Genomic DNA, 27,795 nt, shown 5'->3' with positions numbered 1-27,795 from the left:
CTAGCTGAGACAGCATGTAATAACTTTAAAAGACCCTCAAAATAAAACTTGAAAATAAACGTTGACATATATAACAAACACCTAACATATATAACAGCTGTTACGTCAGTTCTACTTTACTTGTGCTCATTTAAAATACAATCACTCAATACTTGTCTTTATTGTTATTACTGTGAAGTCTTAATTTAGCTGTAGCCTGCTTTTCCCATTACGTTTGAGTTAACGTTATTTTAGACTGAATCTAGCTGTCAGCTAGCGGTTAGCCGAATTAGCTGTTAGCTAAACTAACGTTAGCTTCCCGGTGGAGGCTAGCCATAGGCTAGCGTGGAATAGATCGTGCAGGTCGTATCCTCGGTAAAACAGTATTATCTTGCGCATGTGCAGAACGGATCGTGCAGGCAGAACGGATCGTGTACCGACAGTAGCTACTGCAACAGAACATCAAGGCCTGATTATATTTTTAAATTAAAATGACTGACTGGAGGTTTTACCTTGAAAGGTCCAACCGGAACAGCTCGACTAGGCTACTAACGTGATTTGTTTTTCAGGTCGCCGCTTGTGTTTGGGGAGAAAAGGGTTAACAAGTCAACCAAACGTTTGGGAAGACTTAACCCCCCTTTACACAAACAGACCGCCCCGGCCCCTGCTCGGACTACACTGACAAAGTAATGCAGCCGGTTCCAGGTTTCTCTGAACCGTCGCCTATCTTAACTGTAAGATAGGCGACGGCAGACCGGCGAAGTCTGCGCAGCCTGGCTCGTTTGTTTCTACCTTCTTCACCGCTGCGACTTCCAGACTGGACACCCGAGGATGTACAGGAAGATAAGGAGCAGCAAAGGTCAGCGAGCCCCGGATCGATGCTCTTATCGGTGATAGAGAACAAAAACAGCTCGTTTTTCGCATGAACCCTGGCAGGATTGGGCTCGGCTTCTTGGTCGTTTCCACAGACTCAGGATGAGGAAACCTAAAGTGACTCGGATGGGTTTTGCCTTGTGCCTGGGATGCTTCATTATGGTCATTCTTTACTTCAACAGCAGTCTGAAGCCAGGTGAGCAGAAAGTCTTCTTAATCAGCGTTACAACTGAGCCGAAAATACACATTTGGACCTTCAGTCAACAAATATTGTTTAAACATGTTCAATTGTAATCGTTTTTTCCTCAGTAGAAAAGAAAAAAACGTTTTGAATCAAACTACAGTAGTGTGTCAAATATTACACTTGATTGTATCAGTTTATCACCAACCCTTCTGCCAATAAGTTTAAAATTGCCCCTCTATTCACAACTAAATACAACAAGACAAAATTAGAATTAACAGGACGTAGAAGCATACAGGCCTACATACAGTATAAGAACTACTAGACATATCCCAGCCAAGCTCAAATTGAAAATTGTAAAAAATATTTCCTAGAATCTAAGTCCCATGCGGTAGCTATTACTATGCCTACATATTTTTCTTTTCTTCAGTGGATATCTTTTTATACATAGCATTGCATTCCTTTAAAAAATATTTTAGACATTACAGAAATTTGGCTAATGAGGCTAGTTGGTCCCATTCTGTATATGGTTCACTCATGGTATGTCCACATGTCACAATAATAATCAAATACATTCATGTCATAGTACTGTAAGGCATAGTAATTATCTGCAATTGTGCTTGAGATAAAGTCTAAGAAGTACTGTATTTAAGCCATTCACATCATAATCAAGGGATTTCTGTGTCTGTGTTTCTGTGGGTGTTATAATGCTATCATGTTCATCCTTGTAAACTCCCACCCTGTGTCTGGATTTCCCCGAGAACCACAGGGGAAATCGGTAGGGGAACAATTTCATTACTTGGTAGGGGAACAATTTCATTACCAAACTGATTAGTGGAGTGTTTCCTCTGCTACGTGGAGGAAGGCTGGAAGAGGTTGCAGCTGGCTGGTTGCTGAGTTGGCCCTCTCTGAGATCTGTTTCCACCTTGTCCAGGTCCCTCTCTGCCACATACAATGGCCTCATTCAGACATGCCAAGCTATATCATGGGCCAAAAAAATCGTATATAGCCTATACTGTGAGGAGCGTTTGGGTTTTTAAGAGAGGGGTCAGTCAGTTCTGGATATGTGTGATGTGAGACGTGGGGCGAAGACTGTTTGGAGTTATTAGGAATCTATGAGAGACCAGCCTCTTGTGGAGACAGGTTTCATCCTAGCATACCTCTGAAAAGGATTTCAATGTGCTGTTAAACCACTAAGGTAAATGTTTGGGGCTATTGGAAGTGTCAAGGTTACATCAAAACCTTGAATCCCTCGGATGGTTGTACACTGTTCATCGGTCATGTTTGAGGCATTCCAGGAGTTTTTTTTGTAGTGGTGTTTCATTAACAGTAGCTGGTTTGATGTGCCTGCCTGAATTATCCTCCTCCGTTTTAAACATTGACATATATATAATGGACCAACAGATCCCGTTGCTCTGGACGGAGACCAGTGAAGGATATTAGAAGCACTTTTCCGGTGATGGCTGAGCGTTACTGAGCAGCCAACTGCTCTGCTGCAGCATCTCCAACTGAGAGAGACGACGTAAATGTGCCGTGAGCAACGTGTCTGAAAGTTGGAAGTCTTCTGGTAGCTGTGCCAAGAGAAATCTCAATCATTCCCAATCTAGCAGAGACGGAGAGCGTAGGTATATGTAAGGAGATAACATAGGCACAGGCTAATTATTGCTAACTAAAATGCTAGTTAACATTAGTAATTCGACTTAAACAGCTAATGGAAGTCCAAACTGCCTGTGAGCTTCTCCTGTACTATACGGTAATTTCTCTACTATGTGACAGTAAGTCGCGTGGTTATGACACAATCATTTAGCCTATTTTTATAAAAACGTCTGCTACGGAGCCATAACGTGAGGTACAAGGTAATGGAGCCTTTTATACATTGTCGTGTTTCTTTAGAAATAAACAATGGACAAATAGACGCGAGACGACCACCATTCAACCCGAAAAAAAGTCATATAACCATTCCAATGACTCCGAAGCTGTTCAGTTAAGGTAAATTAAGCTAAAAAAGCTGCATAGTTCCCCTTTAAATAATTCTTTAGCACATCACTTTCTTTGATTTTGATGGAGAAACATTAAACGTTTTAGATCACAAATTAACATGCTTATATTAAACTCTATTGTATCAGGGCTGGAAATATCCCAACTTGGCCTGCTGTTGTCAATATTTGAAGGTGTCATTAATGGCATTATCAATGGCTGCATTGCATTCAGGCCCGAATGAGCATGCTGGCTCACTGGTATCATGGCTTAATGGACATTTGATCGTTAACGTTATCAGTCACACCTGTGCTTTTCCTGCTATGACAAGTTAAAGTGTTTGTTGTAAAAAGGTCCATGTTGCACCAGAACATTCCCACCAGAAAGTGTGAGTGCATTCATTTGCATGTCCTCGCAAAATAAGCCGTGCTGAAAGCTTGGTAACATCGTCATTTACAGTATGGCTAGCTTGTGAATATAGTGCAGCATTTAGCGGTTAGAGAGTCAGATATTTCCCTCAGGAGTGACTGGAGACCAAAACGGAGCTAAAAGCAGAGTGAGTGTTGAACTTAGACCGTGTCGACTCAGGAGGTGTAGCGCAAGCAGAAACTTCTCCTGTGTAGACACGCCAAACACGGCTCCAAATGAATGATAATGTAGCGCCGTAACTGCTGGATCATATGTCAGTGTTGTGTTTCGGCTTGTGTCCGCTGCTCCAAAAAAATTTGCTTTAGGAAAACCTATAACTTTCTGCAAACTGTGCCACATACTGTATTTTGTGGAGCGGTTTATATCCCAGCAGAGCAGGATTTTGAAAAATTAGATGCTGCGACACCCACAGCTAATATGATAGCTTCCTCCATTATGGACTCTCCGGTTCTCATTTCCTTCAAAGGTCCGCTTTGTCGAAATGGATAGCAGTTGGCCGACGGAACAAATTCTCATGTTGAAGTTCACTTTTAAGTTAAATTCTACGCCAATGCTTGGATGTCCTGGCCCTAAGAGTACTTGCTTTTTACCAAGGTATACAGCAGGATAAGTGGCTGCGCTGTGAGCAGGGACACATTAGAGCCAAATCATCCCTGGCCGACACCTGAATTTCTCCCTTGAGAACCTCTGATTTTGCACAAAGCAACCATAACGAAACATGGCGCCACATGAGGTTATCGTTAACACTAAGATCAACAAACGTGGGAAAGGCAATATCCTCTGTTACTTTCGTTTTAAAACTTGAAGCCACTGTTTGTTTAGTCTTCTGCGGACTTCACTTCACATCCCGATGTACTGCCCGTGTACTGTTCTCCATTGCATTTCGGAGATGTCTAGTTAATTCCTGAGGACATGCACAACCATTGCTCCGAAGAGGCACAGGATACTGCATGTGGGGGCCATCACGGGTAAACACATGCATAGATAAAAGCAGGTATAACAGCGCTATATCAGTGAATGGTGAAACATCTGAAGGTGATGGATTTTGCACCTAAGAGGTTGCCTCCGGTATTTTGGTGTTGAGTGGCTCAAATACACACAGAATGCATCTCATGTTTCAAACATTAAAGCTGCATGTCAGCTTTAAATCAGTAGGTTTCAGATATGCAGCCAGTCTGTCCTATTTGCATTTAGAACACTTTCTCCTTCCCTCTCTTGTTCCATCTGGGGTAAAGGTCATATTGTTTGTTCAAAGACTATATAAAGCTGCAAGAGAGCAGCCCCATAACAAAGGAATGCACTGCTAAGTCAGAGTTAAGGCCGTTACAGACCAACCAGACGGCCGACCGTTGGCAGAAAAGGCAGTTGGGCCGATCAGTTTCCCCGAGTTGGTCAAAAAAATGCCTCAGAACACACCAAAGCGACGAGACGTAATACGTCTCCATAACAGCAGGTGGCGCTAATCTGTATGAAAACCGGCAGCTGATTGGATGAACACGTCACGTGGGTCTGGCTGCTGCTTCCGGATTTTGGATTTTTCAACCGGCCATTACTGGCGACTCATTCAGAATACGATCTCATATTGGACTAAAATAGTTCACTGAAACGTGTTTCTGAAAACATTTTAAGCGAGAAATAGTCCGTGCAGTTGCTGAATCTGTCTTCATTTCAGATCAACAAAGGTCAGTTTAAAAGATTTTCGTCAGATTTTGAGAGGCTTAGTCACAGTCATCACGCTTGCCATTTCCCGACTGCCCTGTCTCCGACTGAACACGTCAGGTCGGCCAAAATGAAGGCCGACGGCTCCTCGGACGGACGACGGCACGGAACACACCAAACAGACTCGAGTCACTGACCTCGCCAGACTGTCCGACAGCCGATTATCGGCCCGGTGTGTAGCTGCCTTTACACACTAGCCTTGTTTACATTCTCCCATTTTCATGCACATTTTGAAGTATTGCATTGGAAAAGCTGAATGGAAACGGCAAAATGTAATAAAACGTCCTCAGTTGTACAGAAACGTTTTCTAATGCTCGCTTGAGGTGATTTTTTGCCTTTGTCGAAAAAGAGTTGGTTCGCTAAACGGGATATGGAAACGCCTTTGCTGAATAAGTTTTTTACGAAGCGATCATTTAACTAACAGCTGTTTCTTCTGTCTCCGCTGTCAGCACCTTCCCGGATATTCCCATAACTTCACTTGTGTCCAATACAGAACAACTTGTTTCATTCATTATCTTGACTCAAGACAATGTATCTCGATAGTGTTATAGAGTGATCCACCTCATTACGAGATCTGTTCCAGATGACAGGACTCCTTGAATTGAGCATTCTTGTCAATGTATGGTGGCGTCACTACAAGGGCTGCTATGGTTTCTATATAAAGTTTACACAGACACAAGGATTGAGGAGGAAGATGGCTCTGTGGAATGTGGTATGTTTTATGGCGTTGTCAGGATCTTCTCCTGTCCACCCCCACTGATTTACAAGTTCCCAGTAACATTTACAGATGTGAGTTGATGGTTATCAGGTACCTAGTCTTTGCTATTTAATTACACTTACACTTACTGTCATTATCCCTGTACTGCAGAGGTACCCCCAGCCTCATACCTTCCTTGTCTGGGCTTGACTTAAGGGCCCTAAAAGAGTTTTAAAAATGAACAGTTCAGCACTCCAGTTTTATTGGAACTAGGGCTGTCAATCGATTAAAAAATGTAATCTAATTAATTACATACTCTGTGATTAATTAATCGAAATTAATCGCATACATAATTAACGGTGCCTGAACCGATACTTTTTAAGAAAGTAAAAAAAGAAAAGAAAAAAAAAGGTACTTAACAACAGTCGGTGACATTAAAGAACAGCTTGTTTATTGCTAAGGCCATATGCTCAAAATTAAATGATTTAATAATAATGTACAATAGCAATAACAATAACTTATTTCACTAGTAAATTGCTGTTGAACGACAAAAACAACAACCAGATAGGAAAAGGACATTTACAACAACTTCAAATGCACCACGAAGCTGTAGTTTACCAGTTTCATTGAACGCACCGTCTGTGTTGGTTTTCCGACGGTAGCTGCAGATTGTTACATCCCGGTGTTGAATCCTCTACATTAAAACACAGTCAAACTTTACACCGTTTAGAGTTAGCTGTCAACATTTTAACCGTGTTTAATCCAGCTACTAGCTAGCGGTAGGCTAACGTTAGCTGCTGTTGAGTATAGTGTTAACTAGCTAGCGGTAGGCTAATGTTAGCTGCTGTTGAGTGTAGTGTTAACTAGCTAGCGGTAGGTTAATGTTAGCTGCTGTTGAGTGTAGTGTTAACTAGCTAGCGGTAGGCTAACGTTAGCTGCTGTTGAGTGTAGTGTTAACTAGCTAGCGGTAGGCTAACGTTAGCTGCTGTTGAGTGTAGTGTTAACTAGCTAGCGGTAGGCTAATGTTAGCTGCTGTTGAGTGTAGTGTTAACTAGCTAGCGGTAGGCTAACGTTAGCTGCTGTTGAGTGTAGTGTTAACTAGCTAGCGGTAGGCTAATGTTAGCTGCTGTTGAGTGTAGTGTTAACTAGCTAGCGGTAGGCTAATGTTAGCTGCTGTTGAGTATAGTGTTAACTAGCGTCACGTGCAGCAGTGTTTATGTTGCCTGTATCGTCTGTTTCAGAGCATCAGAGAGAAGAGCAGACATATCAGTGGCACCACATTTTCGTCTGTATGCAAACGTCAATATATAATAGAATGGATTAATCTGCGTTAATTTTTTAACGCGTTATTTTTTCTCAAATTAATTAATCGAAATGAACGCGTTATTTTGACAGCCCTAATTGGAACACCTCTCAGACTCCATGGCTTCTTTTGGCATAATTCAGACATCAGTCTTTGTCCCTAAATGCTCTTGAAGACTTGGGACAGTTGTTATCAGTTCTGTCAGATCCTCAGCCATCCGAGGCCAGCATCTTATGACAGGTCAGGGTGGCCCTGCTGTTCCAACCTGTTCTCCAGCCAGCTGCATATCATGACACGGAGCTGCAGGTGCCGATGATTCAGCAAGAACCCTGGAGCATGTTTTTATTTATTTTTTCATGAAGACCATCTGCTTTCAGAGCTGAAATCCTCAAGTGATTTGATTTGCAGTTTTTTCTTTTTCTTTCACTTGTTGCTATTGCTCAATAGGACCTCCACTCTACATAATTATATTGTTTTACTAAAGTCTACTGGTGCTGTGTGGTTAGGGTGAGGAAAGACACACACTCGTAGCCACGATGTGAAGGCTGTCATTTTGAAACGGTAAAAAAGAAAATAATACATTTTAAAAAAGAGTCTCTTGCCATTCCTTGAATTTCTTGAAATTTAGATAAGTTCCCCCATCTCGTCGTCTCTCCAGTTAGATTTTATTTTTATTTTTTATTTTTTTCTTCTGGTTTCGCGCCAGTTGCATGATAGAAACGTCATCAACATGCCCACTCGCTCCCTGTGAATTCTCCGGACAATGACCAGCTTCGTGCAATGACCAGACACTCAATTCAATTTAAATTTAAATTTTTCTCGCACTCAGTGCTTGTAAACGAATGACACGTGGGTTCAATCAGACATTTCACAGACTTTGTACTAGAGGGCTGGCAGGGTGAAGTCCGTTTTAATGTCCAGTTTTTAGTTAACAAAAATGGGAAGTTCCAAAAACGGACAGGTGTTTATGGCCCATGACAGGCACTTGACAGAGTGTAGAGCTCTTAGTTAGGGAGGCAGTCAACCCTCCAGTTGATGATTTATACTTTGGAGAGGATTCAAAAAGAGACAGCTTGTGACATCTGCTTATCCAACAGATGCAGCATATGTCAGTTTGTCTTTGTCTTTTCTTTCAGTTATTTTTTATCCTCACCCTGTTAGTTTGCAGATAAGATTATTGCACTTGCAACTATTAAATGAAGGTATGCTGGAACATGCAACTGGATACTAGGGATCGACCGATATGGATTTTTTAGTGCTGATGCCGATAGCGTTTTTTTTTTTTCATCAGCCTTAGCCGATGACCGATAAGGGCTGCCGATTTTCTTGAGCCGGTATTTGGAGCCGATACTGCTTTTGCTCCCTCAATTTACATCATAAAAATGTAAACCCCGCCACACTGGATTTGTTTTTGGAATCGGCTCTGCCATTTCTTTAAAAATAATAAACAAAAACACAGATCAGTGTCACTTCTGCAATCATCTTATATTCATATCACCCAAATTATGTGTGCAATGTGCATCGTATGGATGGGTGCACTGCATATGGTTAACTGTGCAAGGGTCAAAGGCTTTCATCAACATCTACAACACAGCCTTGATGATGCATTGCTTGCTGACATATTATAAGACAGATATAACCAGGTCATCACAAAATGTCCTTTGTCAACACATTTAAATAATTTAAGAAAACAATAAACCTGAAAAGAAACCATTGAAATAAAGTGCTTGATTTGTAATTTAAGACCACCAGCACTCTGCTAGTGAGGGAGGGGCAGTGCATGGTCTGCATCGGCGAACGCAGCAGCCACATATTGGCCGATGCCGATACACGTAAAAACGCATATATCGGCCCGATATATCGGCTGGGCGATAAAATCGGTCTATCACTACTGGATACCAAACTTAACCAACTACCATTTCCTTTGCCTCTGAACAGGATCAGAAAGATTAATATCTCACATCTGCATGCATTCTTCTAAGACTCAATGAACAGACACTACACCTCCCTCATGCCTTTGCACTTACACCCTTTACACACACATTTGTGGCCTAAAAGGATCAGGCTTTCCCTTGTACAGTGTGGCTCTCAGTAAAGCTGCTCTTTGGCAGGAGAGGCTAAAGAGGGGGGAGGGGCCCCCAGTTTTCCCAGTGGGACCTAAACACAGAGCTCCGTTTATGGCCGGGACAGGAGGAACACACATCAGCCTTTCTATATTTTGCATTTCCGAAGCCCTTGGTTTTGTGCAAATTATGAGGAATGCTGCAGATTTGGGTCTAGACAGGGTTAAACCAACAGAACCACTCCTTCCTTTGGAAGGCCTTAGGTGGGGTTGGTGAATCTCCTTCTAGAGGAATTTGAGCTAACAGCTGAGACAGTGTTTGGTTAGAATAGCACATGGTTTGAGCCCATAGCTTTAGAAGTTGTGTGTGTCTTTTGTAGATTTTTTTTCACTTTTGGAGACACTTCATTTGGACAAGGGGAAAAGTGCTGTGAGAATCATGTTCTTTGATTTCTCTAGCGCTTTTAACACCATTCAGCCTGTCAGATTGAGAGACAAGCTTGTGCAGATGGGGGTTGATGCTCATCTGGTATCCTGGATAACAGACTACCTGACGGAGAGACCACAGTTCGTCAGGCTGAAGGACTGTTTCTCAGAGACTGAGATCTGCAGCACCGGAGCGCCTCAGGGGACTGTACTTTCACCGTTCCTGTTCACCCTGTACACTTCTGACTTCAGCCACAACTCTGAGTCATGCCACATGCAGAAGTTTTCGGAAGACACTGCAATTGTTGGGTGTATCAGGGATGGACAGGAGGACGAGTACAGGAACCTGGTGGATGGCTTTGTGCAATGGTGCAGGCTCAACCATCTGCAGCTGAACGCAACAAAGACCAAGGAGTTGGTGGTGAATTTCAGGAGATCTAAGCCACATATGCCACCAGTCTCCATTGAAGGGGTCAATGTGGAGGTGGTCAGCACATATAAGTACCTGGGGGTACACATGGACAACAAACTGGACTGGTCAGCCAACACAGATGCGCTGTATCGGAAAGGGCAGAGTTGGCTTTACTTCTTGAGGAGGCTGCGTTCATTCAATGTCTGCAGTAAGCTCCTCTGGATGTTTTACCAGTCAGTCATTGCCAGTGTCCTGTTTTATGCTGTGGTGTGCTGGGGAGGCAGCATTAAGAAGAGAGACGCTGGGCGACTGAACAGGCTGGTAAGGAAAGCTGGGTCCGTTGTTGGCATTGAGCTGGAGTCACTCACAACAACTGCAGAGAAACGGACCATGAGTGGGATGCTGGCGACCATGGACAATGACCGCCACCCACTACACAGCACGTTCTTTAAACAGAGGAACATGTTCAGTGGCAGACTTCTGTCACTGTCATGCTCAACAGACAGGTTGAGGAGCTCCTTTGTCCCCAGGGCCATCCAACTCTTCAATACCACACAAAGGGGGAGGGAAGAAATGGACTTTTCAGCATGAGCCTGTCTCTCTCAGCCCCTACCATTATATCACTCTGTCTGCTGTACACATGACTGTCTTATAGGATATATTAGCCCTCCTACACAATCTGGACTCTGGTCATAACATATACATCTTACAACTTATTCACTGTTGTATATTGTTCTTAAAGTATATTATTTCTTTTCTGTCAAGCAGTTCTAATTCTATTAGGTTTACATTCTTGTTTTTTCATAGTTAATATTTAATAATAAGCTATTGCACTGTTCAATCCCTGCACTGTTCACTTTTGCACTACCACCATTGCACACACTCTACCACAGCACCTTATCATGGTCATTTCATCACATGGTCAGTCCATGGACTCACGGCGGTGCGTCGCTGCAGTTCACGGCACTGCACCGCTGCAGAGTGAGTATATAGTGAAACCCTGGATATTTGCCATTTATTTTTGGCATTTAAAAAAGAAATGTCCGGCCTGACGGGGGTTCCTGTTGACCCGGCAGCCCGCCAGGCCTGTAGGGCATACAATGTGACCTTTTTTTTTCTCCAACTTCTTCACCATGCACAGTATCCCATTCTCTGTGTTTAGAAGCTTCTCAGCTTTAAGAATTGAAGCAGTTAATTCCCTGATATTTTCATCTGGCTCTTTGTTAAATACTTCATAACAAGATGTGGATAATAAATTTTCTCGCTTGCTGATTAATGCCACATTAGCAGGCGAGTGATGACACACAAGGCACTCTTTCAGCCCAGTTAATGTGCTATCTCAGCTTGTTGCTGAAACACTCAGTCTGCCAGGTATTCTCAGTTCCAAAATGATTTCAGACTTTACCTCTGCTGACCGGTGTTTCATTTAAGAGGGGTAAGAAGGCTTTGGGAGTGGTCATATTGGAAATGTGTTCCTGAATAACTGGTAGTTTCCATAAGGATGTGATAATGTGTTTAGAAACACAAGGCAGCTCAAGGCAGAGGACAAAACCTTCCTTTGGCAGCAGCATCCAGCAGCATATCTGACTCTGACCATTCCAGTAATAAGGCAGAATTTGGCATCTTATTCACACTGTAAATGATTAACATTAAGACCTTAACACACCAGCATTTCAAACGGTGAAATTGCCAGAGCAGAGAATTTAATCACAGCTAATAGTGGATTTGCTTATGGGGGCAATGTTAATATGTGCAAAGTTCAACTTGCGTTGAGTTCAACTTTGGTACCCCACAATTCTTTTAATCTTTTTAAATGTTTTGGCAGACTTCTGATAATCTCACATATTTTTTTATTTTTTTTTAACCTTTAACATGTCTTTATTGAATTTCCAAGGGGCACAAACAACATAAAGTAAGACAGCCACGGAGTAAAGAATAAAGCCCTCCTTTTAGCCCACCCGCAACCCCTTAAAATCAACTAAGACAGCAACAAAAAGCCCCACAAATTTTGACCCACGAATTTGTGCCATTGAGCAATAGCAAGCTATCTTGACAGTAATGGCCTTTGAGGGAACAGAGAGCCGGAGAGTCCAAATACAGTATGCTATTGTATCTCATTAGTTGTGTGTCAGCATTCACTGTTATTTAATCTCCTCTGTCGGTATAAACTGCTCCTCAATAGAGCAATGGTTTGCAGACAGTTATGGCAGGAGTCAATGGCTTGGAGAGCTTTATTTTCCCTTTTCAATAACTTTTTATCAAACAAAATGGTCTACAAGAAGAAGCCTCGAGAGGGGTAGCATGTCAGCAGTTAGCTTTCCAGCTACTGCAGCACCCACTAGCCTTGTTAGCATTGTCACATCACCAAACTCTTGGACCAAAAATGTGCTGATTAATCTTGCTGTTGGAGTTTTCCATAACATAACACCAAGTTACACCAAGCCCACTGTGATGGATGGAAAGTAGTTGGCAGTACTCTTGAGTGACAACTCGGTATGAAATTTCACTTATGAGATCTATGTTGTATCCTTCATATACTCATTTATTCCTCCATAGTGAGGTCATGACTACACCTTCAGTACTGTACATATCTCATTGGCTGTCTCCACCATGAGTGTGTCAGTGGGTTTACAGCTCATAAGCTGCTTGGCACACATGCCTGGCCTGATCACACCACAGTGTGGAAAGAGGCACACACACACACACACACACACACACACACACAGAGCTCAGTCTTCCTCTAGTCTCAATATTGTGTCAATGCATCAATGTCTTGACGTAATTGGGCTCTTGAATGAATGCCACGAATTAGCATTAAGTCCCATGTACTTTTAAATTCAGTTGCATACAGATTACAAATGTTATTGCTGTCTAAGTAACTCTGGAGCTTAATGACTGCATAGTGCAGAGAGGTTATGGGCTATTTAATAAGGTTCTTTTGAAAGCATTAAAAACATACCGAAGTTATAGGGACTTTTCTTTTACATGAGTTTAAATGATGACACTGCATAATACGATCTGTGAAATGAGCAGTTGAAACCAGTTTGTTGTTGCTTGACCCAGCATTGATTTGTTTTGCTGAATCCCGACTCACAGCCTCAGGGCAGCAGATATTGACTCTATTTTATTGTTTATGCAGCAAGGCGTGCTCAGGATTTTTTTGTATCTATTATTTTGCCTCAAGCACAGGATTTTCATGCCGAACCAAATATTAAAGTACTAAAGTATACCATGCCAGAGTCAGAGTCACATGTCGATCGGCTTTGGGTGTTCAATAATGCACACAGAACAGAAGAAGAAAAGTCAGTGGCAGCAAAAGACCTGAAGGACAGAGTCAGATCATTTCCTGAATAAGTGTCTTGTATTTACTTGGTTATCTATTATCACTTCCTCATTTGGAAAAGGATTGCTTTAAAGGTCCTATGACATGCTGCTTTTTGGATGCTTTTATATAGACCTTAGTAGTCCCCTAATACTAATAATAACTCCCGAAATTCAGGCTTGGTGCAGAATTACAGCCACTAGAGCCAGTCCCACAATGTGCTTTCCTTAGGATGTGCCATTTCTGTGTCTGTAGCTTTAAATGCTTTTGAGGAGGAGAGAGGGGGGGGAGGGTGTGGCCTTGACCAACTGCCACTTTGCTTGTTTTCAAGCCATGATGTCTCTCTCTTTCTCATGGGCGGGCCAAATTCTCTGGGCGGGCAAATCAGAGAAAGGGGAGGTAACCTTTCTCCTTATGACGTCATAAAGGGAAGATTCCAGATCGGCCCATCTGAGCTTTCATTTTCTCAAAGGCAGAGCAGGATACCCAGGGCTCGGTTTACACCTATCACCATTTCTGGCCACTGGGGGACCATAGGCAGGCTGGGTGAACTCACATTAATGTTAAAAAAAAAACTCATAAAGTGACATTTTCATGCCATGGGACCTTTTAATAAAGATATGAAAACACAAATCAGGCAACCTTGCCTTCAGATAATTTTATTAGATTATACGTTCTTTAGCTTTAGTCTTATTGAATTCTTTAACTCTTCAGACCAACCTGGGAAATTTCTTGACTTGAGGCAAGCTCTAGTATGTTGTTAAAAAAGTTATGCTTGCTATAATCTTTGCTTCATTTTAGTGTTAAACTATTTGCATGAAGTGTGTGTTCTGTTTCTCATGAGATAATCATGAGAGTCCAGTATTTCCTCTAGAAAGAACTTTTTATGGGGGGTGTTCGAACGACAAAAAGTAACGTTACCTGAAAACAGCGTGTAGTTTCTTTTTAGCATCTCACATCACACTTTCAGTCACTATGGCCGCTACTACGGTCAGAAACATTGTGCCAAAATATGAACAATAACGTCGCTGTCAACGGGCTTATCTGCTAACGTTAGCTACCGACCGTTACCTTGAAACCATCCAGCAAATAGACGGTACCGTAGGGTGCCGTTACCTGAAACCGGTGATTTAACGTCACCGCTCATTTTACACACAGTTTAACAACAAAACAAAACGCTGAGTGAACATTACTAGCTACGTTTTTCATGTTGGTTTGGAGCGGTATGCACCCCCACTAACCTGGAAAACATTTTTTAAACAGTAACGTTAATACAGCGTGTCAGTGTCTCCTGCAGCGGGGAGTCAAAGGCAGAGGGACAGTCACCGCAGCATTCGCTAACGTTAGCTTCTTGTCTCATCTGGGGTCTGATAAACAGTAAATTCATCAACTTCAGTGTCCACAATGCTATTTTCCAATAAACTGTAGCCGTCATATTTCACGGGACCCGCGTGAGTGCGGATTTCATGTCGCGGCTTTCGTCGCTGTTTGTCACTTTGCCTAAGATTGAGTGACAAGTAGTACTCGCCCTGTTGTTTATTTGGTTGCCATGACTTCACGAGTGATGACGTCCTGTCACTGTTCCAGTTGCTCACCCTAAAGGGGAGAGAGAGCAGGTGACAGTTCGCTTGAGTTCAGTAGAGCACACGGCTCTGCAGAGTCGTGTAATTATGACTTTCTGACTTTTCATAAACCGCTGAAGGAGCGGCGGTGCACGGTGTACATAGCGGAAACCCTGTTGTGCGTCTGCCCTATTTCTGATTCGTGGCGGCAGAAATTTTACCGTGGCGGGCCGCCAAGGTAAAATCAACATAGAGGCAACACTGGAGCCACTGACCTTGTGAAAAGCACAGAATGACCCTGAGGCCAGAGCACACGTGGAGGAGACGCAGGGCTTGACCAGAGATAAGAAGAAAAGCTACTGATTTGCATGAACCGAATAACTAAGTTGACTCCCAACTCCTTTAAAAAGACTCTGTTGTGAACAATCGTCAGTCATTTTCTGTACTTATGCTGTGAGTGCTGTAAAGCTGACTCTACTTGCAAGTAAACAAGCTTTTAAGAGAACTCAGTGCTTTTGTCCATTCTTTGATAAATAATTATCCTCACATATGTGTAAAATGATTTCTTACATCTTGGTCCCATTAGCAATTTGGCATCAGTCTCTGTACAATAAGCAAACTACTGAAGGAAGTTGGTGAAAGAAGGGAAGCAGCCTCTCATCTTTTGACTAATAATATAAGCCAACCTGTCTCTCACATCTTAGCAAATACCATCCGCCAGGGGTTAGGTAGAATAAAACAGCAATAGAACAAAAGGAATTAAAGGGAATTAAAAGCAAGAGAGTAAAAGTGCGTCTTCAGGTTTGACTTAAAACTGGCAGTTGTGTTACAGGATTTGATATGGGGTGGGAGGGAATTCCAGAGTTTGGTGGCTACTACAGAGAAGGCTCGGTCTCCTCTGGTTTTTAGGCGTGTCTGGGGGATGACAAGGAGCTGTTGGGTTGTGGACCTGAGTGACCTGGTGGCAGAGTAAGTGGACAGGAGATCAGAAATATACAGAGGGGCTTGACCATGGAGTGCTTTAAGATAAGATAAGATAGACTTTATTAATCCCACACTGGGGAAATTTCTGTGCTACAGCAGCTCAAAAGAAAAATGTACACACAGCAGAATAACACAAATACACATTAAGTAGACATAGGAGAAAAATATACATAAACTATAGGAAATGGAAAAATAGAATTAGTTATAATAGTAATAAAAACAACCGTATTTACACAATTAACAACCTTATATAAACAGACAGTATATAAACAGAGATATACAGATGAGTAAGATAATGATGAATAGAAATGAAATATTGCACAGTTGGAGGTGACAACCGGAATGAAGGACCTGCGGTAGCGCTCCTACAAAAAGTAAAACTTTAAAATGTATTCTGAATTTCACTGGCAACCAAAGAAGCTCAGCTAAAACGGGAGTTATGTGATCATACTTTTTGGTTCCAGCAGCTTGCAGCAGCATTCTGGACTAACTGGAGTCTGTTTTAAATTATATTGGGTTAGGCCTGTGTATAGTGAGTTGCAGTAGTCTAAACCTGAGGTAATAAAAGCATGAATGATTGTTTCAAGATCATTCTCAGATAAAAAGTATTTCAGCTTGGCTACTGTTCTAAGCTGATAAAAACTACCTTTAACAACAGAGCTGACTTGTTTATTAAAAGTAATAAACTTCCTTCTCCTGGCTGTACCTCCATATTTGATGTATGCATATGAGAGTCATATCGATCTTCTCATCAAACTCTTGGTTAAAAAAAAAGCAAATAAGCGTGTATCCTAAAATGTTGAATTATTACTTAAATATAAAATGCTACACAGAAGTGATTTCTTCAGAATTACCATTGCAATTTTTTTCTCCAGGAGTCAACTACAAACCATTAATGTCGACGAAGGTAGTTAAGATAATGGAAAGCAATTTAAAAACTGTTGGTAGATGCCAACATTTCAGAGAGAGCATGTCACAAGTTGGCATGTTTCAAACTATATTTAAGGTGAAGAACGGAAGAGACATTTAAGGTGAGCCTAACTTTAGTTGGTTTAAGTTGGGGTGAAGTTTCCCCAGCATTTGATTACAAAGCTGCAGTGCCATACTAATAACGTTTGCCCAAATGCACTTCTAGGTTTAGGTAGTGAAACTGTGTACTGTGGCTCCGACCCGGTGAAGCTGTGTAATCCGATACTGGTGTGAGCGCTCATCCAGCAATGCTTCCCAACATACCCAGACCTTATCTAGAAACTTTGGCTTCTCTTTCTCCCCAAGAGTCTGACAAAAGTAACTTTTTAAATATAGAAAATTGAAGGACTGCCAAAGCCTTTTTTTTTTTTTAAATCTACAATTATATGAGCACTGGAGCAGATACAACTGTGGCAATAACAAACCTATACAATTCTCATTATAGTTCCCATACAAAATGGTTTCATCTGTGTTACTTGCAGTTTGCTCTCTACAGTATGTTTCTACTAGAGCTGCAAAGATTAATCGATTAGTTGTCAACTATCAAATTACAAATACATTTATTGCCTAACTTTTGATTTTCGATTAATCGGTTTGAGTCATTTTTCAAAAATTCTCTGATTCCAGCTCCCTAAATGTGAATATTTTCTCATTTCTTCACTCCTCTGACAGTAAACAAATGGAAAATGACAATCAACAGATTCATCGACAATAAAAATAATCGTTAGTTGCATCCCTAGTTTCTACTTGTTTACATCTAAAAATGTTTACGGTACACCACACATTATCTATCTTTGCTGCCTATTAGGGGTGGGGGGGGGGGATCGAAAATCGTATCGTGATTTTTTTTTTTTTTTTTGTGTGACCATTTTAGAATTCTTTTCCCTAGAATCGTGATTGTTTTCCGTCTTTTTCAAACCAATGATTGACCTAAATATTTTGTGTTTATACGGTACCGCCGACGGCGACTACGTCATATCCGTTTCCAGCAAAACCGAGCGAAAACATAACCATGTTATGTTCTTCTTAACAAATGAAATACATGTCAGACTGTTTCTTATCAAACTATTAGTTTTTAGAAATGTCCCATGATATATTGACTCTGGAAGTGTATTATTCAACTTCTGTTTTTGTTAAAGAAGGAAAAGAAAATTGCAATACTTCTAGAATCGCAATAAAGGAAAATCGCAAAACAAATCGAATCGGCAGCCATGTATCGTGAAAGAATCAAATCGGGACAAAGGCATATGGTCCCAGGCCTACTGCCTATGAACTTAAAGGTGGATTAAAAGCAGGTTTTTGTCCTTCACAAAGAACAGAGGCTGTGGTCAGTTTGGATTCATGTCACTTGGATTCCAATCATGATATGCATTGTATGGGGAATAAAGTAGCATAACCAGTCGTCACATGTGACCCTGTTGGGTTTATTATTAATAGGTGTATGTTTTTTACAGCCATCTTTTAAATGTACAGGGCATGTTGGCTATTTTGGTCGAGTATCACTGTAAGATGATTCCAAAAACTTTATTTACAGTATTTTGTATGATGGTCAATGGCGCTGGTTTGTTTATTTTCTTGTCTTCCAACTTCTATTCTTTTACTTGTTTTTTTGTTGTTCTTTGTGGACTGCATTGTTAAGTTGAATACAGTGAGTGCTATAGTTTCATAATGCACCATTATGGGCCATTTCATTATGTCTGATTGTTGCTTTAACTTAACGCAGTTTTGTTTTGGAAGCTCTTTCAGTCAGATTTCATGACAGATGTGTTCTGTTTCCTCAGCCTCGGAGCCAGTCGGTGAAGGAAGCAGTGGGCACAAGTCGAGGAGGAGTCCTCTACAGACACTTTATGATGGTGACCAGGTCAGTCCTGTCTTACCACAAACAGTCTGCAGTATAACGCCTTATTAAGCCCTAGTTGAACTCTTTCTGTACAAATATTCATAAATATTTTCTCAGGCTTACTCATGCATTCTTTAGGAAAATGAATACATAATTTAGAATGCAAACTTAATTTGAGCTCTGATTGAATTCAAGCCCTCTCTGCAAAGGTAATGATGGATGAACAATGTATGATCCTGATTCATTGTGTGTTCCTGGCACTGATGCCTGGTATGTAAGGACAGAAACAGCTCGGAAAGGCCCAAACAGTAACTGGCACACAGCGGTTACCACAAGCAAGCTTGGCTAAGTCTTACGTTAAAGGGGCTGTAGTCGATATTCAGAACATTAATAGAGCAGTAAACAACTATTTTCCACATAAAGATATAGTGGAGTAATGGCATCCGGAGCAGAGAACGAAGTCACTCTCCCTCTGTGTGTGGTGTAATCTGAGCTTCTCTGATCTTCGTTTTGATAGCTGCTCCGGCCGCACGTGCATGTTAGTGCATGTGAGTGCCTTGTGTGTCGGTATCTGACGCCGAGGGCCAGGAGTCGGTATTTGACGAGCTGGGGAACAGTCTTTGAGAGCCGTGTGGAGGCAATCCCAGACCACGGTGTTTTCAGTACAGCACCTTTAAAGCTATAGTGCGTAGTTTCTGTCGCCCCCATGAGGAATTCTAAGTAATGACAACAAAACTGTCGGCGTGTCCACGTGAACCTGAGTAGGAGTAAACAGACATCAGCATCTTGAATCCAATCCTATTAAAAACATCTGTTTTGCACCAGCCCTTATAAACCCATCTTATGGTGTCTTACCTGCTCGACTCGCCTCACACAAATCATCCCTGACCTCTGTGATACATTTCCATGTCAAGTACAGTTGCTTTGATGTTGCTTTATCCAGCAGAAGAAAAAAAAAGGTCAGCCATCTTTGTTGAATTATACCAGTGACATTTATTTCGGAGGTTTTATGGGTTTGTACAGGCACTGTCAAGACAATTAAGAGCTCAGTAATTTAGGAGGTGCATTCGATGAGACCCAAAGAGTACTGGCGCCTTTTAGTCTTGTTTTTCTTTAAGAAAGAGGGGCAGTCTCATACGATCCACAGATAACTCAACCTGCCTTTAAGCCTTGTGTTGTCTTCCCGTCAACCATGCAACTTTGTGTTTTTCTGGGTCGAAATTTCAACATTTCTACACTTTTCTCCACATTTTTGTTGATTATATTCAAATTTTTTTGTCACTTTCTTTCCAATTTGTTTGGTCACTTTTTTCAGCGTTTAAAAAATAAAGTTGTTTTTTTTTCCTGCGTTTTTGTAGCTTTTCCAACATTTGTCACTTTTTTCAACGTTCTTTTGTCATAGTTCTGATATAGAAAGTTTTTGTAAACGGGTAAAATTTGACCCGAGGACAACAGGAGGGTTAAATAAATAAATAAAAATAGCTTTTCCACACAAAATGACTGTTGTGGTTACATTTTTTATAATTTTGCTTTTTAAAATGAAAGGATTTAAAGACTTTCTCTAACAGACGAGGCTCTAAATAGTCGTTTTATCTCTCTCATTGATCTCTCTCTATATAGCCATAGAGCACCGTGCTGTACAGCTCTGTAACAGCTGTTTCCAGTTAAATCTCCCTGTGAGTAGAAGGAAGGTGTACACGCCAGAAAACAAACCAGCTCCAGCAGACATCATTTACTTTTAATTGCTTGTGATATTTGACTTCTTTCCACTTAAACCCTTCCTCAGTGGCAGGAAGCTGCGAACGGGCAGCGACTAGGATTCGTACGCTTTTGTATTTTACATATGTAAATACAATATGTGAATGCTTTTGTGTTTCTTTGCTCATGCATGTTGCATTGTTCTGACGAGCAGCAGGTAATGAAGTGAAAGACTAAGTGATGGAAATGGAAGATAACGGCCTGCAGTCTGCAGACTAGCATCACGTGCAGTTGAGAAAATGTTATTAAAGATTATTCTTTGGGCATTTTCAGCCGTTATTTTGACAGGACAGCAGAAGACATGAAAGGGGAGAGAGGGGGGAGAATGACATGCAGCAAAGGGCCGCAGGTCGGAGTCGAACCCGGGCCCGCTGCATTGACGAGTAAACCTCTATATATGGGCGCCCGCTCTACCAACTGAGCTATCCAGGCACCCGAGAAAATGTAATTAAATAGTGATTGGCACCTTTAAGATACCCAGCTAACGCGTCCAAATACCCCAAATAATTTTTGTATAAAACCTGTTTTGTTTTATTTAAAACATCTTTTTTTATCTCAATACTATCCCATTCAGATTCAAATCTCACACATCAGTTGCTACATTGATATTAATCTATATCCTTGACGTTCCACTTCCGGGATTGCTCCGTTGCCGCTGGAAAATCCGCCAGATTTCACTAATTTAGGCCGGATATCCGTTACCTTGGGCTTCCTTTGTGTTGGCATTTTAAACTGGTGGATTTCTGAGGACTATGGTTAACTGCTCCTCATATCTCTGCAGGGTAAATCCAGACAGCTAGCTAGACTATCTGTCCAATCGGAGTTTTCTGTTGCACGACTAAAACTACTTTTGAACGTACACGTTCCACCAAAACAAGTTCCTTCCCGAGCCTATTTTGCAGCGGCGTCGCAGCTTTTCTCCGGCGCTTAGCATCGGCCAAGACGATTGTGATTGGTTTAAAGAAATGCCACTAAACCAGAGCACGTCTTCCTCCCATCCCCGAATGCTATGTGGACTAGCCAGACTCTCCTCCAGCGTGATTTGGAGGAGGGTCTGGCAAAGCGAGACTACACTGATATTAAATGTAAAGTTGCATTAATTGATTTAAAAAATATATTTTGTGGCTACTTTGGGGCAGCGGAACAAGCTGTAAATATAACACTGACCAATATTTGAAAAAGATCTGACTCTTGAGCTGCTAAATACTCTGCAGTGTTTATTTGCTAATTGCTAACTTTGTCTGTGTGCTGTTTGGTTTTGCTGCTGGGCAGCATAAAACATTTCTTAACAATGTCTTTACATTGTTTTCAAAGAATATTGCAACGATTATATTGCCTTCGGTTTGGTGAAAAGCGTGAAAAATGGATTTCGTTACCGAGTAAATCTGCAGCTTCACGCTACAGTTGACACATGTGTAAGTACTCAACATACTTAAGAAGACTTTGGTATTCTTTTTGAATGGCGTGTTTGTCTTGTGGTGCATCCATGTGGCTATTTTTATATCCTCAGAAAACCGTACTGAATCATGCATATTACTCACATGAAGGGTTTAAAGTCTGAGGTGGAAAAGCAGTTAACATATAGTAAGCGTCTGCTGAGAGAAGAGTCAGTGTTGGCTCTACAGTCTTTGGCCAGTCCGGTTTATCCTTGATGATCCAGTGTCTGCCAGTAAACACAGAGCCACACAAAATGTCAGGCACTGAGTCAAACGGAGAGACTCAGGGATCCAAGCCTCCGACCGCTGCAGTGGTGAGCCAGTCTGAGTAAATGAAAGGAGTAAATAAGGCGTTTGTGCCACGAGGAGGCCAAGCTGAACTGGCTGACCCATGATTGTATTAGGGGGATGTTAGGGGGTGGACCATGATTAAGACCTCCAGAGGAGAAGTATCTAGTATACTTTCTCAGAAAACTTACAAGGTCTTGGAAACATGCAGGACATCTGCTCCACTTAGCTAACTTTTATGTTATACATTCCGGTTTGTTCTTTTCAGTAGGGCCTCCAAGGGCTGACTTAAAGTGACATGAAAACATGAGCATGACATGAGCTTTTCTCCGGTCACAAATGCTTATATTCCACAGATTTTTGATCAGTGTGTTTACAAGTCTTGAGTGCTACTGCTAGGGCTGGGCGATATGGAGAAAATCAGATATCACCATTTTCTTGACCAAATACATCGATATCGAAATTGCGACGATATTGTAGGGTTGACAATTGGTGCTTTCACTAAATATTTTTTTACAATGACATTTTAGATAATCATCAATAATGTGGTAACCAATTTCAAGTGAAATTATGGAGAAAAAATAAATCTTTTTTTTTTCCCAGCTATATACTGACTATGTTTACATGCATGCACAAAAATAGTGTGATGTTAAAACAAATCTGCAATTCTTCAAATGATATTCCCTCAGAATGTTTCACAACAGATTTTCTGAGTTGGTATGTGCTTGCTTGTTATTATCAATTTAGACAAAGTAATTGTATATCACGATATCTCCATATATGATTTCTTCCCGATATGATTCCATTGAAAGACGATAAATTATCATATTGAATTATTGGCCAGCCCTAACTACTGCATATGTGAATGTGTGTACTAGGGTTGCACGATATTGACAAAATGTGATATTGCGATATCGATTATGAATATTACAGTATTGATATTCATTTCAATATTTTTAAACGTATGTAAAATTACAAAAGTTACGGGAAAACGCATCGTAACAATATTCATAGATTCATAACAATATAGTGCACAGTGAGACTTAGATACGGCTCCGTAGTGCGGCTGGACCACAGGTCGGTCGTGAATAAAAAATATTCAATCTATCTGACTCCAAACTCTGCCTGCACCGCCTTTTATAAAGTTGTGGGATAGTTACCTGTGAGAAATAGGTGCGGGATGGGATTTGGTACCGTTTGTATACTTCATTCAGAAGCTTCTTGAAGCCTTTTTTTTATCCACTGTGTGGATGGGCATCATATCTTTGGCCAAATAGTACGTTATAGCACTGGTGATTTTGGTATGTCTCTTCGAGTTCTTGTCGTACTTTGTGCCACTAGCAAAAACACTCGCTAGAGAGGCTTGTTTGGCTAGCTCTGGTGTATTAACTGCAACAGGGTTTTTTTGGGATAGTATCACGCACTCATGATTCATTCCGTTTTGTTGTCTCTATCTATTTCTTCACTTACACTGTCACTCTGTAGAAATATGCACACACGTGGTACGCTCCATAGGATTTGTCACGTAGTGGACCCTGACGTGCACTAACATGTGCTAGTGGCACGGTAACTGGCCAATGAAACATGATCATTATAGCGTTTCAAGCGAGCTCTAAATCAAACACAACTAAGCCACACAGCCAACGGACGGGACGCAGCGCTCCACAAAATAAATAAAATATTGCATACTTATTGCGACACTTTCAATATAATGTTGCGCACCGTGATATCGCGATAACGATATTAAGTCGATATATCATGCACCCCTAGTGTGTACATAGCCTTTAGCGTCTCTAAAAGGGAGCTGAGTGAAGTCTGGTAAACTGCCACAATATTGACACTTGAGTCTGCGTCGGGTGGGGCAGAAAAGTACAATTTTGAAAATAAAAATAATAACTGTATAAAAAATAAAAAGAGCTATCCAGACCTCTGTGGCCCGCTCCTCATCTCTAGCTTAAGCTAGAGGCTTCATGTTACATTAGCTGCTACTAGCATAACACACCGGAATTTCCCACTGAACTGTCAGCGGTTGAGATGCATTGTGGGAAATGTGGGCCACATGTTTTTAAAAGGAAGCAGAATGTATGGAATAAAAAAGACGATATCTGTGGTGCAATGCTTAACAGCTGTAGTAGTTTTCAGAAGCATTATGTCCTTCCTTGCCATTCTACAACTCGCCTGAGATCACTACTGTGGCTGAACTGACAAGCACATCAGGTTCACTCACATTAGCAACAGTGTTAGTGTTGTGTATTATTTTAATGCTGTTTTGCGTGGTTGTTATAGTCTCGCACGGAAATTAATATTTTGGATTTTTCTCTCTTAGCAGTTAACATGAGAGTACCGTTTTACTATAACCCTATGAATAATGGCCAAAACGATGAAACTACAACCCAAGTTGTTTAGAGTGGAATTTTCCTTTTAAAAGTAGACTAGTTTCAGGTTTTCTTACTGATACATAGTTCTTTCTGCTTAATTCTTTCCCTGTAGGTTGAGTCAGCAGTACAGGCGATCCACCAGGGTCGACGGGAGGTGTTAGAAGAAGCCTGCCGCTCCTACACCCGCAAGCGCAGAGTCCTCATCCCCGAGGACCTGAAGCACGTCATCGTGGACGACCAGCACGGCTTGCTGTACTGCTACGTGCCCAAAGTGGCCTGCACCAACTGGAAGCGGGTGCTCATGGTTCTGACGGGCGCCGCCGGGTCTCACCGAGACCCGCTGGCGATCCCTGCCAACGAGGCCCACATCCCAGGAAACCTCCGCACCCTGTCAGAGTACTCCACCTCACAGATTAACCAGCGCCTGCGCTCCTACCTGAAGTTCGTCTTCGTACGCGAGCCCTTCGAGCGGCTGGTGTCTGCGTACCGCAACAAATTCACACGGAGCTACAACACTGCTTTTCATAAACGATACGGCACAAAGATAGTGCAGCGGCACAGGCAGGACCCACAGCCCGAAGCTCTGGAGAAAGGAAACGACGTCTCCTTCGAGGAGTTTGTGTATTACCTCGTGGACCCGGCAACCCAGCGAGAAGAGCCATTCAACGAGCACTGGGAGCGCGTGCACTCTCTGTGCCACCCCTGCCTCATCCACTACGATGTGGTGGGTAAATACGAGACGCTGGAGCAGGACTCCCGCTACGTGCTACAGCTGGCCGGGGTGGAGGACCAGGTCAGCTTCCCCGCCTCATCCAAGAGCACCAGGACTACAGGCGACATGGCGGCTCAGTTCTTCCACAACATTAGCCCCTTCTACCAGAAGAAGCTGTACAACCTCTATCGCATGGACTTCCTGCTCTTCAACTACTCAATACCAGCCTACCTCAAGTTTAGATGAGGCTGTGAGCCTAGGACATCACTCATCCACGGACCTGACTTAAACATGTGGAGCCTAGACTCTTGTAAAAGTACACTTTGTATTTTTTTTTTTGAGGCCTTTTTACAGAACATTGCAAATGCTGTTGAAGATGTCTCCTGATTAGAGCTCCAAAGTAAATGATTTTTTACAGACTGAAGAACCTCTGTGGAGGATACACGTAGGAGAGGGCGTTTAATCACAAGATGACAGTTGTTGCCTAAAGAAGGCATATTATATTTTACTGTAAGCAGTAATCCAGTGGATGTTGGTCACTGACTTTGAAAGTATGAAATACCATTCAACTGAAAAAAAAGTGTCATTTGCACGACAAATGTAACCTGCAGTAGCTTAATGAAAGTATTAAAATCAGACAGCGAATGTCTCCAAACGTATGTGCCTCTGATCGTGGGCCTTTTTTTGACCCCGGCAGACAACGACAACTATAACTGTGACTATGTTTATTTTTTTTTGTGCTGTAGAAGAGTTTTGTGTAACAATGATATTGTCTTTTATTTATTGTGTTATTGCTGACTACAAAGTCAGACAAACCAAAATAGATATATAGTTTCTCTCAGTTTTCAAATAAATGCATTTCATCAAGAGTCTGTCTATTGGTTTGAATGTTGGATTGAATATTATTAATGTGTAGAAGTTTTGAAGGCAGCAACCCTGATACTTGACACACTGCTATACAGATATCCTTCAGAATACAGCGATCACGCCTTACATTACAGTCTTTTATTTCAATGACAAATCGTGGCTGCAAGGATGTCATCTAGAAGTTTTTACAAATGTGAGAGCAAAGTCCAGTCAAGCTTGGTGTCACTGTGAAAATAGGACTATTACCATCTTTGGATGCTATTTTCAGATCAGAAAGACAAGCATCTTTCTAAAAGTGCATATCAAACATTTGAAAATGTCCCATACAGAGAGTGGTGCATACTAAATCATTTTTTCACAAAAATAGCACAAAGAAATATCTGTATTCTCAATACCTGGAACACAGACTAACATATGAACAGTTAAAGGACAAATCCGGCGCAAAATGAACCTAGGGGTTAATAACACATGCTTATAACGCTAGTCGTCGGGGCACGGGTAAAGTAAAAAGAAATCGCTATTTCGAACGCCGTGCATATATTTTAATGAACAGATATAATTCATGCATTTCCATGTAATTATATTTCACAAACGTAATTCCTATCGACCCATTGGGAAACCACGGACCGTGGGAGATTTCAAGTGACGGTTCAGCTCACGTCGCACGGCTTTTGTCGTTCAACTGGTCATGACTGTTTTCCCAAGATGGTGCCCGTCTTTATACGTGAAAGATACAGTCTTTCTAAACCATCTTTTTAGTAAACTGTCTTTACACTTACAATGTTTTCAATGCCTGGGTTTGCATGTAGGGACCCTCATTATGCTACCGTGGAAGTGTGGTGCTATTTTGAGCCTTGTTAGTGGTATAGAAATAGTGATTTCTTTTTACTTTACCTCTGCCCCGACGACTAGCGTTACAAGCTAATTAGCGGTTTGCTATAAAACTGGTCACATTCGATTAGCATGAAAACATATCCCAGAGAACGGTCGACTCTGTACACGTGTTATTAACCCCTAGGTTCATTTTGCGCCGGATTTGTCCTTTAAGTACAACAGGCTATATTCAGTGGCATTGTGCTGCATAAAAAGTAAAATACCAGTAGAAATTTGGCAACAGTTCTTAGGAACACTGATGAGAACTGAAGGCTTATCACGGTTTAAAGGCACAAATCTACATAAAATAAACACAATAAAATCTAACAGTCACCCAGACTGATTTGTGGTAATATACATTTACACTTGGTTATATATAATTATTGCCTTAATACAATCATTTGGCATCTAACATTTAAGAGCTGACAATAGTTAACAGTGCAGTGGTTCTACAGTGGGAATAACTTGTCTCCATTTTAGATGAGTGTTGTTTCTACAGAGCCAAGCTGGGTTGTGTTGAGACCAGTGCAACTCAAGGGAACAGAGTACAACTATCGACCACATTTAGCTGGTAAATATGGAGACTAAAGTGCAAAATAAGTCCACATGTTCCTCACTTTATTTGTTCTTGCAGTCCCTTATCTGTGGTGTTAGATTTCTGCATCACTCCTGAGCACTAAGGGACATTTTGAGCACATAAAGCCTTTTTTCTCTCCAAAAACATAGGTAATATTTTGTGGAGAAAATA

General features: G+C 41.5%; 1 protein-coding gene across 1 annotated transcript; it reads left to right on the top strand.

Annotated features, from left to right (window-relative positions):
* Window positions 1-551: 551 nt before the first annotated feature.
* On the top strand, window positions 552-26,176 carry LOC116037108 (carbohydrate sulfotransferase 11-like). Its single transcript, XM_031280902.2, has 3 exons — window positions 552-1,048; window positions 18,677-18,756; window positions 24,708-26,176. The coding sequence occupies exons 1-3, from the start codon at window positions 955-957 to the stop codon at window positions 25,551-25,553; spliced, it is 1,020 nt and encodes a 339-aa protein (XP_031136762.1). The 5' UTR covers window positions 552-954; the 3' UTR covers window positions 25,554-26,176.
* Window positions 26,177-27,795: the final 1,619 nt, after the last annotated feature.

The sequence above is a fragment of the Sander lucioperca genome, chromosome 6 (assembly GCF_008315115.2).
Source record: "Sander lucioperca isolate FBNREF2018 chromosome 6, SLUC_FBN_1.2, whole genome shotgun sequence".
Taxonomy (NCBI): domain Eukaryota; kingdom Metazoa; phylum Chordata; class Actinopteri; order Perciformes; family Percidae; genus Sander; species Sander lucioperca.
Note: the sequence above shows the minus strand (reverse complement) of the source record. Positions and strands in the feature narration are given on the sequence as shown.